Genomic DNA, 18,044 nt, shown 5'->3' on the forward strand with positions numbered 1-18,044 from the left:
TAATTCAGTTGTAGTATTGACATTTAAAAAAGAACCAGCAGTTATGTTGTAAAATGTGGTATAATTTACCTAGCTGTTCAGTGAATACTATCACTTTTGTAATTGCACCAGAAGTTTTTTTTTTTTTTTTTCTTTTACTCTGTTATCAATCTCTGTTGCAAATTTTGTGTGTGTGTGTGTCTTTGATCTCTGTATCTCGCTTCTGCCTGAGGTCTTACACATAGCAGCCACGTTTGTGACATAGCACATTTAAGTGCCACAGCTGTGGTGGCTGTCAGTGTTTACAGAAGTTGAAGCAGTGCCATTGTTAAAATAGCTTTGCTTCCTTCTGCCCAGAGGGCTGCTCTCGAGTCGTGTCATAAGGGCTGGGGCGAGTCCATCATCCTAGGTGTGGCATCGGCTGGGAAAGAGATCTCCACAAGACCTTTCATGCTGGTCACTGGCCGTGTGTGGCGTGGCTGTGCTTTTGGAGGTATGTTCACACTCCCATCACTTTTTAGAATGGGGCTTTTCACTATTTGCAAGCGAAATGTGCACAATATAATATGAAAATAATTGAAAGAGGACCAAGTGGTTTTCAGACCAACTAGACACCAGTTTAGTCAACTGCTAACCCTGCCACATGCTACTGCAAAATCTAGTTTCTGCCTCCTTTTGTGCTGCACCTGTGTCAAAGGGGCATTTAAATGCAAGCTTAAAACAGCACTTTCAAACGTTAGCTGCGCTGACCTTCTACAACAGTATCACATCATGTAGGGGCATGCAAATTTGCTAAATTTTGTTTAGGCGAATCTGCTGTTCAATTTTAGTTGTGCCGAGATATTCCGTTCGAAGTATTGAAAAAACACCCGAAAAACATTCGTCGTTTTCCTGCTGCCGAGAACTCGAAGTAAAACATTCTGGTGTCTATAAACAACACTCACTGGTGTGGCATGGACAGTCTCATGCATAAATGGTCCAGCACTATTGGCATTTGGTATAAATGCGCTTGTGATAATGTTGGGCCTCAGATGAAAAAAATTTGCTGGCAGCCTCCAAGCGAGCCACCGCAGCAGTTTCGTACTCATGGAGCAAAAAAAAAAAAAAAAAAACTGCAGAACCACATGGCACAGTGCTCGAGCCAACAGTTGTCCAGGAACATTTTAATGAAGAATGCGAGCAGGTGCCGGTGTCCTCACACTTTTCAATTCCTATGTTGCATGGTGTGCGTGGAGACTGGTCAAAGATAAGGTGGCCATTGCTGAGGTACGCAACCACTCCAGAGACCCTTTTCCCAAACATTTCATCACTCTAAAAAGCTGAACACCAGGCAGGAGAAAACCTTGTACTCATTTGAAGGCTGTAGGATACCCGGCAGCACAGGATCGAACCCAGCACCTCCTGATTGAGAGGCTAAAGCTCTGCTAACCACTTTCATCCTTTACTATTTTTATGTGCAGTTGAACCCCGGCATAACGAAATTGCCGGCAATGACAAAATATTCTGTTTTCATGAAAATCTCTTGTGAAATTGAGGCTGCGCAGATAAGTGCAAACCTGGCCATGCAGAAATGAAACTTTATTTGAAAAAAAAAAAATTATCATTGTCATCAATTAACAGGGTCAAATTAGCACGGTCTTCCTGTTCTCCCTTAAATGGTTGGTGAAAAAAAAAAAAAAAAAAACTGAAGTAGTCTTTTTGCACCATACTGAGATGCGTTACTTGTCTGAAGTGGCCTGGACTGTTCATATTTGGGGCATTTTGCATTGTCGTTCAAACTGAACAATTGGAATAAGCATGGTAAGCGATAGGTTAAAGAAAGGAGCATGCTCCCTCAGTCTGCATTATATTGGCGCAAAACAATTTGCAAGAATGGCAATGGTGGTATCTATTGAACATTTAAGCGTTTGTCCCTTGTCTTTCTCCTTTAGTCCTGCCTTTAATTTTACGCTGACAAAATATGCACTCTATTGAACATGTCCATGCAATATTATTCTACTGGTAAAGACTAAATAAAACTTGGGTATTAATTTTGCCTGCTAATACATGTATTGAAATGATTCAATATAAGCATAGCTGAACAAAAAATACCTTCTTGTTTAATTCATTACATTGTTGTGACCGTGCATGGTCCACGCTTGCGCGCACTATTGTGCACCTGTGGGCATGGTATTGATATGTGCTGTTTGTGCAAGGGCTCTAAGTGAGCGTGTTCACATGAATCTTTTTGTGTGAGCATGCTTTGCTTTGTCGTGACCCTACAACTGCCAAGTTGGCCCTGTCAAGGGAACGTCAAGAAAAATACAAAGAAACGTCGCCCTGTGAGAAATAGCCGGAGGTGCTTTTGTTCAACTGTTCACCCTTCCCGTCGAGAGGCGCTATTGTCAAGTGGGGAATGCCTATTGTCCAAAGGAGACGATCGGAGTGACACGTCCGCTGACGTACAGGAGAAGAAAGGAGCATGAGGATTGCGGCCATTAGAGGATTTCCCGTGAATTCAGGAAAGAGTTGCAATTGCCGGAAAGAGACAATGCTGGGAACAGTATTCGTGCACTCACACATACACTTGGGTTTCTGAGAAGGAAATCCACTTGCCGGAACCAACATAGCGGATCTTTGCAGAAGAATCGAAATTTATCTCCTCGCCGTTCCCAAGCTCTACCCGACAACAAGTGACCACGCTCGACGAAACAATACTGGACCAGTCAGTGCATCAGACCATCAGTGCAGTGATGTGTTCGATTGGTTGCAGATATCTGAGGGGTGTGCCCTGGAACTGATTGGTCAGCATCTTCAGAGAGGGGCTGGACATGGGGGATTTAAGGACGTTGCAGAGCACGAAATGACGCTCTGAGCCCTGGGTAAACGGCTCATCCAGATGCTTCTCGCTATGAACTCTTAACGCTTGCCATTTTGCTGATATACCCTTTTTTTTTTCATGTAAATAAGTTTTCTCAAAGTGCCATTAAACCTGCTTGTATATATTTTACCAACTTCGAAGATTCAATCCTTCATCAATCCGGAGTCTCTGTATGCTGCCAAGTCAAGGCCGGGTCGACTTAGTCCCAGCGTCACGACAGCATTGAGATTAAGTTCATAATGTTAATCTAGACCTTTGTTTTCTTGTTTTAAAAAGACAAACAAAGTGCTGATGTCTGTTTGTATTTATGTTGCCAGAGCTCATGATAATTTGCAGAATGTTGAAGGTGTACGCATGTTTTAGTATTGTCGTGAGTGTTGCCACTTCTCATACCCAGATTCTTGTCACAGCTTTGGAACTTTATAGTGAGTGAGCACATTTGTTGCCTCCAGTGATGAGTGGCACACTGGTGTTTAACACGTTCACTGCGTCATGGCCCACCGGTGGGTCACGCAACGCAGTCCAGCCGTGCTGGCGCTAACAACAAGGCGTTTCTTACAGTGCGGCGACGATATGTTTTCACAAATGCATGAAAATGAGTTTCCACTATTATATCACAGATGGCGATAGAGATATAAAGAGCGCCTGTATTTAGTGAGATTGGCGCTTTGCAATGCGTCTGATGATAAAGCTGACAGCTATCAGGAAACTGCGCAGAATTAGTCTGTCCCATTCGAAATAACGTGGCTCATTCTCAGTGTCAAGCCTCATGGTCCTCATCCTTGTTCTTGTGCTTTCCATTTTTTACGAGCATTCAAAAATCGTGATGTACTGTCAAAAATTCGACGGAGGTAGAGAAAAGCAGAAGAAAAGACCCTGCGGTGGATGCGGATCTGCCGGGACACACGGCGGCAACCCAAATACGTTGTCGTCCACTTCGTGCAGCACAACTTCTGCTCCAGCGAACGTTGAGTGCTCAAGCAGCGACGATGACAGCCTCCTCGAAGAGTTATTGGAAAGTTCTTCCGAACTGTGGGATGGTGAGTCAAGCGTTTGCGGTGAAGCGTTATCTGAGGATTCGGAAAATGATGATGTTCAGGCTGCATTACCTGCCGAAAACTGGAATGCGATAACCACTAGAATTAGAGCGATGTCGTATTCGAGTCCTCCTGTGCTAATCAGCCTCCCAACTAGCAACGATGCTCTCAGCTTGTTTTCTCTTTTTTTGACTGATGACATTTGGGACATGATGGTTCATGAGACAAACAGGTATGGGAAGCAGTACATAGACTCGAACGTCCTACAAGAGAAATCGCGCGTAAAGAAATGGACTGAGGCAAACGTGCAAGAAATGAAGGTGTTTGTTGGTGTACTCATCTGCATGGGTCTAGTAAGGCTTCCTAATCTGCAGCACTATTGGGCAAGAAGTGATCTGTACAGCGTAAACTGCATTCGCCGGAACATGTCACGCGACCGGTTTCTGCTCCTACTAAGGTTCTGGCATTTCGCAGACAACGAGGAACCGAGCGCACAGCAGGATCGTCTCTATCGTATTCGACCCTTGATGGATAAAATGAATCGCAATTTCTGCTCAGTGTTGGAGCCAGGCAAAGAGATTGTCATTGACGAAACGATGATTCCATGGCGTGGGCGCCTCGCCTTCAGGCAATACATCCCAGGTAAAGCCCACAAGTATGGAGTCAAGCTATACAAGGCCTGCAAGAAGGAAGGCTATACATTGAAAGTGCAAATATATGGCGGAAAATCTGACGCCATAACGGGCATGGGGCATGCCGAAGAAGTAGTAGTAAATTTGATGGCTGGCTTCACCGGCTGTGGTCGCACACTTTTCGTAGACAACTTCTACGCGAGCATGCCGCTTGCGTCACGCCTGTTGAAGGATGATACATTTTTATGTGGCACTCTCCGCTCGAACCGAAATGGGGCTTCCAAAAGAAGTTACAGAAGCTAGAGTAAAAAAAGGGGAAGTCGTTGGTCTTGAATCCCACAACGGCGTAAAGGTGCTGAAGTGGTTGGATAAACGGCCCGTTCTCATGATGACAACGGTTGCAGAGCATGACGCCAGCCTTGTTGATATCGGAAAAAAAACGAGAAAGGGTGAGCCGATCATGAAACCGCGCACAGTCCTCGACTACAACGCGGCGAAAAAGGGCGTTGACTACAGTGACCAAATGACGTCCTACTACTCCTGCCTACGGAAAAGGCTCAAGTGGTATAGGAAAGCTGCGGTGGAGCTCATCGTTGGAACTGCAGTTGTGAACGCATGGGTTGTCTGTTCAATGGTAGACGGTAAAACATCGCCAATCATCGAATTCCGCGAGGACTTGGCACGCGCACTTTTCGCCACAGCTGAGATTGAGACCGAAAGGACACGCGGAACAAAGCGCGCCCATACGCTGTAACAGGCCGATGGACCTGCACGGTCTGTCCGAAGGAGATATACTGGATGCTACGCATTGCTGAGAGCTCACAGAAGCCCAGAGCAGGCAAGGGTAATGGCGAAGAAAGTTGTTACATTCTGCGTAAATTGCGAGGAAAGGCCATTTATGTGTTTGCCATGTTTCAATCTTCTGCACGAGTATAACTCCTGAACATAGACTGCGTTTTAGACATCGTGAGCTGGTGGCACGTAAGACGTTTAGTTGCAAAGGCTGTGACTTGAGCTGTTTTTTTTTTTCTTCGGAAAATTATTCTGGAAATATTTCAATAAAATGTCGAGTTCGAGGTCTAATTCTTGTGTCTTGGTGCTTAGTGAATGCTGCAACGCAGGGTCACGAGGCGTTGCCCACAAAGAGGAGCTGGTCGGTGCGTAGTAAACGTAGCAGGCAACGGCTTCAAAACGCAAACTCTTTATTGTGGAAACTCGTGCATGCCCAGTAAAAGAAAGAAGAATCGAGGGCGCGAGAGCAACAAGCGCCTCTGGCACTTGTTAGGACCAGAGCGACCGAAACTCTTGGCCGCAATCTAATTACATAAAGCAGAAACTTCGTCGACAGAAAGGGCGCCGTTTTTCAAAGACATCCTTGAGAACTTGCTTCAGTCACGTTCATTGGGGATGAAGCGAGCAGAGTCGCGGTAATGAATGACTCGATAAATTCTCCAGGTGCCGTATGTTACAAGGATCCATGATCCATTTGGTTCTTTACATCAGGTAATTTTTGTTCGATGACGTAGCCGTGCTATTCAAACGTTCGTGGGAAGCGACCTGACTATTGGCTCATTGGCGACCGGACCTCGCTATTGGACGCACCTTGCAGCCAATATTAAACCACAGCGCGCAACGAATGGCGAAGGCTATCGTCAACGCAGGTATCTGCTGCTTTTCATTTCTGTGATTGGTCGATCGTCTGTCAGGCTTAATTGCGTCACGCGAAACAGAGTGGAAAAGGGGCAATAGATTCTTATAAAATGCGGCCCCAGAGGAAGCAACTTCCTGGAAATGCACGGGCCAAGTGAACCACTTGATGATTTTCTGCGCTAGCATACATGATTGAAGTAGGCCGCGCAAACTGCGGCCTGAAAATGCCAGTACAGCCATCTTTCAGCAGGCGGAAAAAACAGCCGCATAAGTGTGCCCCACCAGTGTGTCACGCCGCACCCGCGGAAAGCGTCGGGTGACCCACCGGTGGGCCACGTCGCACAGAGATGAAAACTATGATAAGGGGCTACGCAGTGAACGTGTTAAATTTTTTCACCGTTTTTGGTAGTCGTGGTCTGATATCTTCCAAAATGTTTTAGTATAGGAGGCTGAAAAATCCACACTTCTCAAAATAGTTTGAGGCAGTGGCTTTGATTCTGAGCTCCAAAGAAAGGCTGTGCTCTCTTTGGCAGTCTTTTTTTTTTTTTTCTTACTTTTTTACCTACTCATCTAGCTGAGAACTGCTGCTTGAGTAAACTTGTCAGTGCTTTCAACCCTTATTTTATGTATGCTGTACTTGATTTTAGTGTTTGAATAAAGGAAAGGTTCAGCCTCATTGCAGTGGCTTGGTAGTTAGGGTGCTGGACTGCTAAACCCAAGGATAGGGGTTCAAATTCTGGCTGTTGCAGCCCCTTTTCGATGGAGGCAAAAAGAAAGATGCCCATGAATTGTGCTATGTCAGTACACTGTGATGAACTCCAGGTGGTCAAAATTTCCAGAGCCCGCTTCTACGGCTTCCCTTATAGCCTCAGTCTTTTTGGGACGTTGAACCGCATAAGCCCAGCCAGAACAAAGGTTCTAGGATACTACAGTAGAACGTTGGTGATGCTAATTTCATGGGGCTGCAAGAAAATTCGTATCATCAAAACGAACAAAAATAAGTATGCAGAAGCATGGGAGAGGCAGTCACTCAAATCTGTTTACAGCCAAGTAGGTTTAGTATGATCGCACGGTTACAGCTTGCCACTTGCAGCACATGCAGCATGACAGGATTTGGCGACGTGCCGGCCGCGCACCTCCGCAGACTGCTCTTGATGCGATTTGTGGGTCACGTGCCGCTGCAGACTTTTCACAGCGTGAAAAGCATGACAGACGATGGCGATGCCGGCAATATGCAGTTCGCCCGCTTCCGCATACTTCTCGCTACGTGTACAGCACGACAGGAGATAACGACGTGGGCCGTAATGTGCGCTCCGTGCAGGCCTATTGTACGCTGCCCGCCAGCTGCTATTGTCATGACGTCAGCAACTTGTGGGCCACGCACAGTGAAGACTTGACTTTTCACGGCATGTAAAGCTGCATTTACACTGGCGACTTGCAAAGGTCACGGGTCAGGGTTTGGTCGACTGGCGACAAGCGCTGATCGAGACTGAGTGTTTGCACCGGTGTGCGACTCTCTTCATGACAGCCCTCTACCCGAACAAGATTTGAACGAAGAGCCAACTTTTGCGCCTTCTCGGACCCTTTCAGGCATGGTACAAGTATTTCAGCGCGGAAGAAGACCTTATGATTTTTTGTTTCGGCAGCCAAAAGTGATCTAGTTCAACAAAGACGGAAGTGGTGGTGGTGTGTGCACTCTTGTTCGCAGTCTTGCGAAGTAGCAGATCAGGAAATTGCCTCATGCCCGAGCGTCAAGCGCATGACGAAGGATACGAGTACAAGCGCTAATGAGTAGGCTTCACTCTCGCAGTGATCCCTGACATGTGTGCCCAACAACTATGTGCGCAGCAAGTCGCAACTTTTTAATTTTCCTGCCAAAGAAAGGAGGTAAAAGTAGAACAACATTGCGCCCTGCAACGCAATGCTTAGGAGTTCCGTGGCGAAGTCGCGTTGCAAGAAATTGGTCAGCCACAACTCCCTCAAATGGATTTCTGGCGGCTCGTTCGGGTCGCCCCTTCCATGATGAATCGAATCACTATTGTGTATGCGGCTTAAGCATGCGGGCCACACGTCACCACAAACTGCTCATGATGCATACAGTGCGACTGGTGATCGCGGATTCAACAATATGCGGGCAGTGCACATACTGCTCAAGGTTGCAATCGCAGCTTGCGTGTTCATATCATTCATAGCAGCGCAGGAAAGTGTTCGGAACAACTGAAATTTTGCAAATCCGCCTTTTGCGCGAGGATGTGGCGCCATCATGCGGGAGCGGGCGGGAAACACATTGAGCGGCAGTGTAGCAGACGACGCGAAAGCGCACCATGCGAAATGGCCACGTTCCCTCCTTTTTTGGCCTCGGAGCGGAAAGTAGTGACAGTGATTGCAGCATATCATGTTCATGCAGTATGGGGGAAGGTAGAGCGTTTTCACAATCCACTCATAACGCACGTACGCAATACTATCTTCGTATTGTAAGAGCGTGTAGCGCGGGCCGTGTTCGACGTGACAGAATGAGACGCTCTCAGCGTGCAGGTTTTCGGCAGACAGGAGAGCGTGGGGGCTGAGAGAGAGAGAGAGGGGGATCTCAAAGGGCAAAGCAGCCAGGGGTTTGTTGATGCTGCAGAGCTAGGTGGAATCGTCTCCTGTGACTTTGAGCGGCGCGTATGCGCGGGGTGTCTTGAGTTACCGAGCACAATGCGGTCACCGCGGCGCCGGCATGGTGCAATGGGCGTCGCTTCCTCCTCGCGTTATCTACAACCGTGCAGCTATAGGATTTCATCCACGAAGATCAGCAGAGAGGCACTATACACACCCCATGAAAAGGGCATTGTCCCGGCCGGAATGTACACCTGCAGGAAACGCGCTGCATTTTTCTGGCAATGGATGATTCAGAGCTGTAGCCGGTTTCTGGCCTCAGGAGTCAGAACGGATGTGGTCGCAGTGGTGAAAAGGTTCTCGGTGCGCAGAGAATGGTCATTCTGTTGTGAAAGGATCTCCAACGTTCATTTCTGCCTCCGCCGCGATTTCTGCGGTATCAACAACTTGGTGACACATGTGAATCTCCTACATATCGGATGCGCATCTCGGTCAGGAACCAACCCTGTTCTACGTCTAGAGCGATCCACTCTGCAAGTGAACGAGCATGAACCCTCCAGGAGACTCATTTATTGTGCCGGGCGGTTTCCTTGCCGTTGCAAACGGTTGGACGAAGACGACAATTATCAAGCTTCCTAACGAAGTGCATCTGATTGTGTACACCAAAGGAACAAAATCCGGATGCTTTGGCGTGCACGAAGGCGAGCCTTTAATTTAAAAAAAAAAAATACTGTGCGTTGTGCAAGAGTGTCAAGTGCGTCATATGCTCCGAGCGGCAGAAACACAGATACTACAGGTATGTTTGCATCTAAACGAAATATGCATGATGAAGAGTACCTACTGGAGTTTTCACCCAGGCTGTAGCGCACCAGGGATAGCTGCAATGAGGATTTTTTCGGTGCGTGATTGCTTTAGTTGCGCCGGGGCCTGAAGGCGATGTATTTTGTCCTTTCTTTTCTTTATGTGCGAAAGAACTAGGTAGCTTATATATCACAGGCGGCTCTGTGCACTAGGCCGTAATATTTAGCATGTTTTATCGTGACTGCCTAACAAGAAAAAAAAATACGGCGTTTTAATGCACTGCCGTTCACGAGCCTCATGACCAGCTCAACCACTCGGCTCGTGAACGGCGGTGCATCACAACAAACGCCCAATTTGTCTTTTCTTTTTAGTCAGGCGGCAGTCGCGATAAAACATGCTAAATATTACGGTCTAGAGCACACGGCCACCTGTGATATCTGCGCTACCCGGCCCCTTCGCACATAAAGAAAACAAACGACAAAATACATCGCCATCAGACGCGCCGAACAAATGCTCATTGCGGCTATCACTGGTGGGTTACAGGCTTGGTGCAAACACTGGTAGATACTTTTCATTATGCACATTTCCTTTAGATGCATACATACCTGTAACGAAGTGTTTTTCGCACAGTCGAGAGTACGCAGTAGGTAGCTAAGGTCGGCCATTCACATCTTGACGCTTGGTGGCCCTGTTGGCCGCGGCTCGGCGAAGGAAACCTAAAAAACCGCGTCTTGCATCTTGGCGCGCTTAGAGAGTGGCAACCGTACGCGGCAGATGTTGGCATCGCTTTGCCAAGCCTGTGACGGCCACAGTGCCGCCAGCCCCCGTGCACTGGCGGCGCCGAGAAACGCCGTCGACGCCGCTCAATGTGTTTCCATCGGTCGCCGCTACGACTTCGCGCATGCGCAGAAAACTCGCGCAAAAGGCGGATTGTACACAGTGCACTCCGGATGGGAAATATCGCGAATTCGTATCATCCCAAAACTCGCATCAACTTGATGCGTATCACTGAGATTTCACTGCATTTGTATAGATATGTTCATAAAGCAAACAGTATTTAGTCTTGCATTGTGTTTCTGGCATTTCAGAGCGCCTCTGGTTCTTGAAGTTCAAATGAGAGTCTGCCGTATTTCCTTACGTTTCTTTCTTTTAACTATGCAGCATAAAACTTCGAGTTGAAGACATCTCATGTGTGATTCTGTGGCAATAACACCAAATTTAAGGGCATAGCACTCCGCAAATCACACACAAACTTATACAGCAATGTTTGCCGGCCTAGGAGATTTGGGAACTGTAAGCCCCATGCTCTAAAATGCTTGCAAATACAGTTAAAGCAAATTCCTCGATATTATGAAGTTTTTGAAATTCTCACGGTCGCCCTCATTGAGGTGCATGCGTTTGAAAACTCCATGTAATAAATATGTTGCGGCGGTTCACCTTGATATAGTGAACTCATGGTGCCGACTATCTCTTAGCTAGTGCTGTATTACTGGAAATTTAGTAGAACCCCTGAAGTTTCATGGCGATAAATAATGAACCGATGTGAGAGGAACGTCTTCGATAGCAACAAACGACCGCCGTTGATACAGCACGCCACGTTTCAGTGTGGCAAATGCAGCAGTTATACATGGCATGCGCAGCAGTCTGCTGCTTGCTTTTGGAATGTGGCACTACAGTAGTTCATGCTTAAAAGCAGTGAAAAATAATAGAATAAAGAAAAAAATTGCCTACGATTGCATTACTTGCTAATGCGAAATTTTAGTGCAACTCATCAGCCGTTTCAGCTTTTCGATAAATTGAGACAAATAATTTCGAGCAAGACATGTATGTACAATTACAGACAACCTTTTATTTTTCACGCATATTTCTTTTTCAAGAAACACTCCACTAACAGTTCTTGATGGTCATGAAGGAAGCTTTTTTATTGAAGAAATAGATCGATATATGCTCAACTTGCTACACCAATGCCTGGTTCTCAAAGATGAGGTCTATGCAAATATTTCGCGGGGTTTTCACAGCCGTGGGAGGCGTTGCGAATGAGAGGAACGGGATGTTCTCCCACATAAGTGTTGTTACATTTGGGGCTCTCGTAACTCATCCCACCGCTGCCACCAGTTGTTAGATTTTGGCTTGCGCCTGGGTATCGTACTGCTGCCGCCAGTTGTTACATGCGGGTCGCGGCCCCATCGGTAGCGTTGGCCTGGCGACTTCGTGGCTCGGCAGACAGCAACAGCGGTCCCAGCAAAGGCGAGATCTTCTAACAAAACAAACGTTTATTAGCAACATCATGAAGGAACGGGCAGAGAAGCTGACCCGAAGAGAATGCTGACACACTCACACAGCTGGTGTCTGGCGTCGTCACCGCGACGTCTTCCAAGTAGACTCTGTCTCAGCGGAGTCTGCCGCTGCTTTTTGTACTCTTGTCAGTTCAGAGGGAAAGGGAGAACCTTCGTGTCTGAACAAGACGAGATGACTCAATCATCGGTGGCGCGACAGAATCTCCTCCACCTCCTGCAGACGGGCGAGGGCGACACTTTCTCGAGCGCCGGGCTTGACCAGTGTTTGCACACACACGCACGCGCACACATTACGGAGCGTGCAACCTTGGCGTGCTGCGACACTCCTACGGGAGTAAGCGTTGGCGGCCGGCCGAACAGCGCTGAAATGGCCGAAACGCTCGCTGCTTTGCCTGTTGCTGCGCTGTGGCCGCGTCAGCTGTCGCACTTGTCGGTGGCGAAACGTAACAGTGTGCAAGAAATTCCAGTTTTTCTTTATATCTAAATTAAAGTCCCCTACTATTAACATTGGTGTCGATCGATGGGCGGTTAATGTGAGTCGCAGGAAGTGCGTCTTGCAGTGGCAAACGGCGGCAACTAGGCGTTTTGGCTCGGGCAGTGCACATATTGAGATCCGCAGCTACCAATCCAGCAAGGCCCGGACTCAGTCCGCATAGTGGAAATTTCCTTTCGTTGGTGCGCGTTCTTTGCAGTTGAACTCAACTCAACTGATTACAGTGTTATTTGTAATTGGTTTACAGAAAAGGAAAGGCACTGTATCTGTCGCACTTTCTCTGACAAGTATGTTTGGACTGTCGCGTGGCACATGTTCAAGTGTCGAATTTCCGATGGCAGGAACGCTAGACAAAAACACATCTCGCAGAATCTCGCCAACAGACCTCAAGCACGCGAGATTTTGATCAGGAGTTAAGAAAGGCTTTCGTCTTAAAATGTGACAGATACTGTGCCCTTACTTCATATAAACCAACACACAAAGTCAGTGTGGGATTGTTGCTGTGCGGTGCAGGTGTCCACAGAAATTCACAGGGAAGGAAAAGCATAGTATCTGTCGCACTTATTTCTATGGACACCTGAGTGACGTCATTGAAGGGGGAGGGTGGCTGCTCCTGGTCCTATGGGGCTGGAATGGTAGGCCCCTGTCGTTAGCTGCGGGGACTCGCCTGCCACCTATGGTTGTACCTGTTGTAGGCCGTCATTGCACCCACCACCGCCTTGGAGGCGGATGACGGCTGTTGCTACGCGCATCTTTCTCTCTGCCTTTTTTTCTTTCTTTTCTATTTTCTCCTCTGTCCGCACGAGGCAGCGGAGGTGGCTCAGCCACAGAGCCAGTAGCAGGCCCATGCATTTTATTTTTATTTTTCCTACAGTCGCAACAATAACTATCATCCTCATGGTAGACAAGGAGAATTACAATGTGCATTTCACAATCCCGGGCATGGCACAGTTTTATAAAGCGCACAGCGTGGTATTCAAAGGATGGAGGTTCGATTCCTGGTGGAGATGGGATCTTTTAATTTTATTTGTTTAATTGTGGAGCTGGTTACGAGGAACAACGCCGACGGCGACGCCGCGAAACGCAGGAACGGGCGCCAAAAGAGTTGCGCTCTAATAGGACACAGGGCGAGCAGTGTGTCCATCACTACCTTATGGTTACTCTCAGGCTCCCGCTCCTCGGAAGAGGAAATAGCAGAGCGCACCGGGGACGCGAAGCAGAGCCAGTTTCCTGGGCATATGGTGGTGGGTGAGCGGGAACATGCTTGAAGATATAGGTGCCTCCTCGCTCGGCGGTGGTGCAAACACGCATGCTTTCGTCCAGACTGATTCCTTCTTCACCGCTTTTTCCCATTTCCTCGTAGACGCATCGCACGAACTGTGGCAGAGGTGGAGGCTGCTGCCATAGTCGCACTAAGCCCTCAGCAAGATTGCGAAATGCTGTAAATGCTTTCAAGGCGGTTTTCCTTACAATCAATTCTTGGTCTGGTTTTCGTTACACATTGCCATTTTGAGTCTTCATGCGAAAACTGCATATAAGGAAAACTTGGATGGAACGAAAAATTGTGGATATTTTGCAATTTTGTTATAACCAGGTTTAACTGTAATGTTCTTTTGCTCCGAAATGCTCCAGATTGAAATTTTGAATGCTGTAAACTTCTAAATTAATGTTCTTGCACCCTAAATTGCTCCAAGTTGGAAACTTTTGTGCTCTAAGAAATGCTCTCAATTGCATCTTTGACATTGGTGTCACTTTGTCAGGTGGTAATAAGCTTGAATTTAGGTAAAGAAACAGTGCAAAGGCATGCACAAGACAGAGAGCACAATGTGACACAAGCGCTTGTCACATACTGTTCTCTTATGCAGAAAATTGATGGGGAAATGAGGGGCTCGTTATGGTACAATGAAAGGAGCCAACAGTCTGGGAGTTCAAGATAAATGCAGAGGATATCTTTTTTTTTTATATTGTGTAGTTGATATTGACCAGAATTAGTCCTTTAAAGATTTTAGGGAGAAAGATTATTAAATACAAAGTGGAAGGGAAAACAGTGCGCCAATGTTGGTTCCTTTTTCTTGTATCTTATGGTTGCATACCTGTATATTGTTACATTTCCTAAATTCAAGATACACCAACTCACCCAAGAAGAAGTTCTAATGGTAGTTAGCTGTTTCATATCCATATTTTCATCATTTCATCTGCAGGTTGGAAGAGTGTCGACCAAGTTCCTGAGCTGGTGAACAGATATATGAAGAAAGTAATCAAGCTGGATGAGTTCGTCAGCTATACGATGCCTTTGGAAAAGATCAACAATGCATTTAAGCTCATGCACGGTGGCCTTGCGTGAGTCCATTCTTCTGAGAACGTAGAGGTGTTTTAAATTTTTGCCTTAAAGGTTTGGGCAAGTTGGTGTGACATGCTCTGGGAGGAATTGGGCGATATGGAAAGACGTAGACAAAGAAAGAAAAACACTTTTAGAGCCCTAAATTAGCCCTTAATGTTGTTTATGCATGGTATATCCCAGCATTACAGGTGCCTGACTGGTCAATGTGCAAAGCATTTTAATGTTCCGCACCATGTAATAGCAATTTTTATCGAATTCTAGAGTGGCATATTTTAAAGGTCTGAGCATTTCATTCTAATCATTAGCTCCTCTAAATTGTGGGCATCATTGCACATCACTAAACTCGTCAACGTTTGCCTGAGGAATTCCTTCGAGTGCATGCTCACCTGCATGTTCATTTCTGCCTCTCTGTTTCAGTGCATGTAAAGGGCATTTATGTGAACATATCGATCCTTTCTTGCCACTGTAATTCTGCATCATGTGATGGCATCATTATTTCCTGCTAAAGATGATACTCCTTGGATATCTAAAAAAAGTAATAATATTTACTCGCATAATGCTCGCACCCCCAACATTGGGCGTCAAAAATCTGATTTTTTTTTTTCCTCGCATAATCATCGCACCACCAATATTACCATCGTGAGAGTTGTCCGGAAGTAGTAACAAGCACCATCTTTGGAGTGCAACTGAACCTAGCTGGCCTCATTGTGTGCACGCACTACCGGGTGGCGATAGCGTGCGAGTATAACATCATCATCGGTTATGCTGGCCTTTTTTTTTTTTTTTCTTTTTTTTTTTTTTTTTACCTCTATGATGCTCATAGTCGCCATTTTGTGAAATTTCTCTGCGTCTCGTTATTGTTCCTTCGTTCCGTCCGTGTTATTTGCTTTGTTCCACCGTCTACCGTGTTCTTGGTGCCGCATCGCGGTGGGGCGGTGCGCAAGTTATACAGCTGCTTTTAAGCTGAAAGCTTTATAGTACGGGCTACAGCATAGCAACCGCGCTGCTAGCAGGCACTTCGGCGTCTGGCAGTTCTGCGTAGTGCGCTACCGGAGACAGCGATTGCAGTGTCGATACAGACTTGGATCAAGTCTCTGATCGAGAGTAGAGCTGTATGGTCTGCTGTGATCATTATACCATGGAACGCAGGGAGTGATGATGAGGCTGCGTGCGGTAAATAAAGTGCTTTAGCAATTTGACCCTGTACTTTCATAACAAGTGTAAGTTCTTCTTGAAAGTATAGTTATGGTTATATTTACAACAGCTGACCTAAGAATCACAATTCGCACCTATTTAAATTTGCTTTTAGCGCTCCAGAACATTTGCTTGAAATTTTCCCGCAAATTATCGCACCCCCAACTTTGTATTAATTTTCCGCTAAAAAAGTGCGAGCATTATGCGAGTAAATACGGTAGTATCTTGATATAGTTTTTGCTGACTCTGTTGTTATATTGCGTAGTCATATCGATATGTGCATTCTGTTCAGCTTGAGGTGGTCATTACCAGTCAACTCGCAGTGTTTATTGCCACCACGAGGGTTTTCCACTGTTAGCATAACCTTGTTAGTTTGGGCTTCAAAATTGGGAAATATGCCATGCCCAAATTGTTTGAAGTTTTGAATTAACAAATGGCCCCAAGAAACTGCTAAAACCATTCAAACCACATTGAAATTTATTCGATGAAAGCTTGGGCAGCGGTTAAAAAACTACATGGCAGCGACACTTGAGTTTCGTCAGATACTCCATTGTGTGCACACTGTCCAAGGTGTCAACACATAAGCTTCCCAAGGTTGTAAAGGTAATTGCTGCTTCCTCCACAGCCTTCTCACTAGCAGTGTCATTGCATATGTAGAGGCCACCGCACAAACTGTGAACAGCTCGTGACGATTTCAGTGCGCAAAACCATGAAGACTGAAACGTGAGAGACCTTCTGAAGCATGCGTTAGCGCCAGAGTGTCCGCATGCGTCAAAAGCTTTTGGCTGACGATCATGACACTCAGTAACGTCATCTGGTGAGGTGCTTGAATCATAGGTGAATCGCATACGGAACACGCAGTGCCGAGCAGTGGTGGCACTTGACCTTTCCGTTGGCAGCATACCTCCGCTCAGCCAAGGTAATTCACAGTAGCCACCGCTACAGAGGGAACATGACAGATACCACCACCCCCGCCGTAGCCTGCTCCTTTTCTCCTCATGCTTCTGCTTTAACCTCCTCCTTCATTTTCCTCCTTTTGCTATCTTTGCTATTGCAATATTTTCTTCCTGTGTAATGCTTTGCATTCACTTTTTCCTTCTCCACTGTACTCAGCATTTACTCTGCCGGTTGCACTGCTTGACCCATTAATTATTTCGTTACCGCGAGAAAATGGCAGTTTTTCATAGGTCTGGGAAGACAATTTTTGCCAGTACAAATAATACTGCAGCACATGTTGCAGAGTATGAAATTGCACATAATCATCATCATCATCATCATCAGCCTGATTATACCCACTGCAGGGCGAAGGCCTCTCCCATATCTCTCCACTTAACCCGGTTCTGTGCTAGCTGCATCCACTTGACCCCTGCGAACTTCTTAATCTCATCCGCCCACCTAACTTTCTGCCGCCCCCTGCTACGCTTTCCTTCCCTTGGAATCCAGTTTGTTACCCTCAGCGACCATCGGTTATCCTCTCTTCGCACTACATGTCCTGCCCATGCCCATTTCTTCTTCTTAATTTCCACTAGAATGTCGTTAACTTGAGTTATATCTCTGACCCACTCTGCACGCTTTCTATCTCTTAATGTTACCCCTACCATTTTTCGTTCCATAGCCCTCTGGGTTGTCCTCAACTTAAGTAGAACTCTCTTGGTTAGCCTCCACGTTTCAGCCCCATAGGTGAGTACAGGCAAGATGCAACTGTTGTATACTTTCCTCTTGAGCGATACCGGTAAGCTGCTAGTCATAATCTGCGAGTGCTTGCCAAATGCGCTCCATCCCAATCTTATTCTTCTTGTTATTTCCTTTTCATGGTCCGGATCTGCGGTTACTACCTGTCCTAAGTAGATATATTCGCCAACTACTTCCAGTATTTCGCTACCTAATGTAAACTCCTGTTCCTTCCCGAGGCTGTTGAACATTACCTTAGTCTTCTGCATATTGATTTTCAACCCTACCTTTCTACTTTTCCTGTCTAGGTCATCAATCATTATTTGCAGTTCATCTCCCGAGTTGCTTAGCAAGGCAATGTCATCAGCAAATCGCAGATTACTGAGGTATTCTTCATCTACCCTTATCCCTAACTGCTCCCATTCCAAGTCTCTGAATACTTCCTCTAAACAAGCTGTGAATAGTACTGGGGAGATTGTGTCTCCTTGCCT

At 46.4% G+C, this 18,044-nt stretch overlaps 1 protein-coding gene across 3 annotated transcripts in view; it reads left to right on the plus strand.

Moving 5' to 3' along the window:
• LOC146203873 (alcohol dehydrogenase class-3-like) overlaps window positions 1-18,044 on the plus strand; it is a 74,003-nt gene that overhangs the window by 43,859 nt on the left and 12,100 nt on the right. For 2 of the 3 annotated variants that reach the window (XM_084588945.1, XM_084588947.1), the window contains exons 8-9: window positions 337-472; window positions 14,549-14,687. In XM_084588945.1, coding sequence (XP_084445071.1) covers window positions 337-472; window positions 14,549-14,687 — 275 coding nt within the window. Of the gene's footprint in view, window positions 1-336; window positions 473-14,548; window positions 14,716-18,044 lie in introns of all 3 variants that reach the window. The other variant, XM_084588946.1, reaches the window with a different exon arrangement.

Source organism: Amblyomma maculatum, chromosome 1 (genome assembly GCF_055883805.1).
Source record: "Amblyomma maculatum isolate TAMU_Amacu chromosome 1, ASM5588380v1, whole genome shotgun sequence".
Taxonomy (NCBI): domain Eukaryota; kingdom Metazoa; phylum Arthropoda; class Arachnida; order Ixodida; family Ixodidae; genus Amblyomma; species Amblyomma maculatum.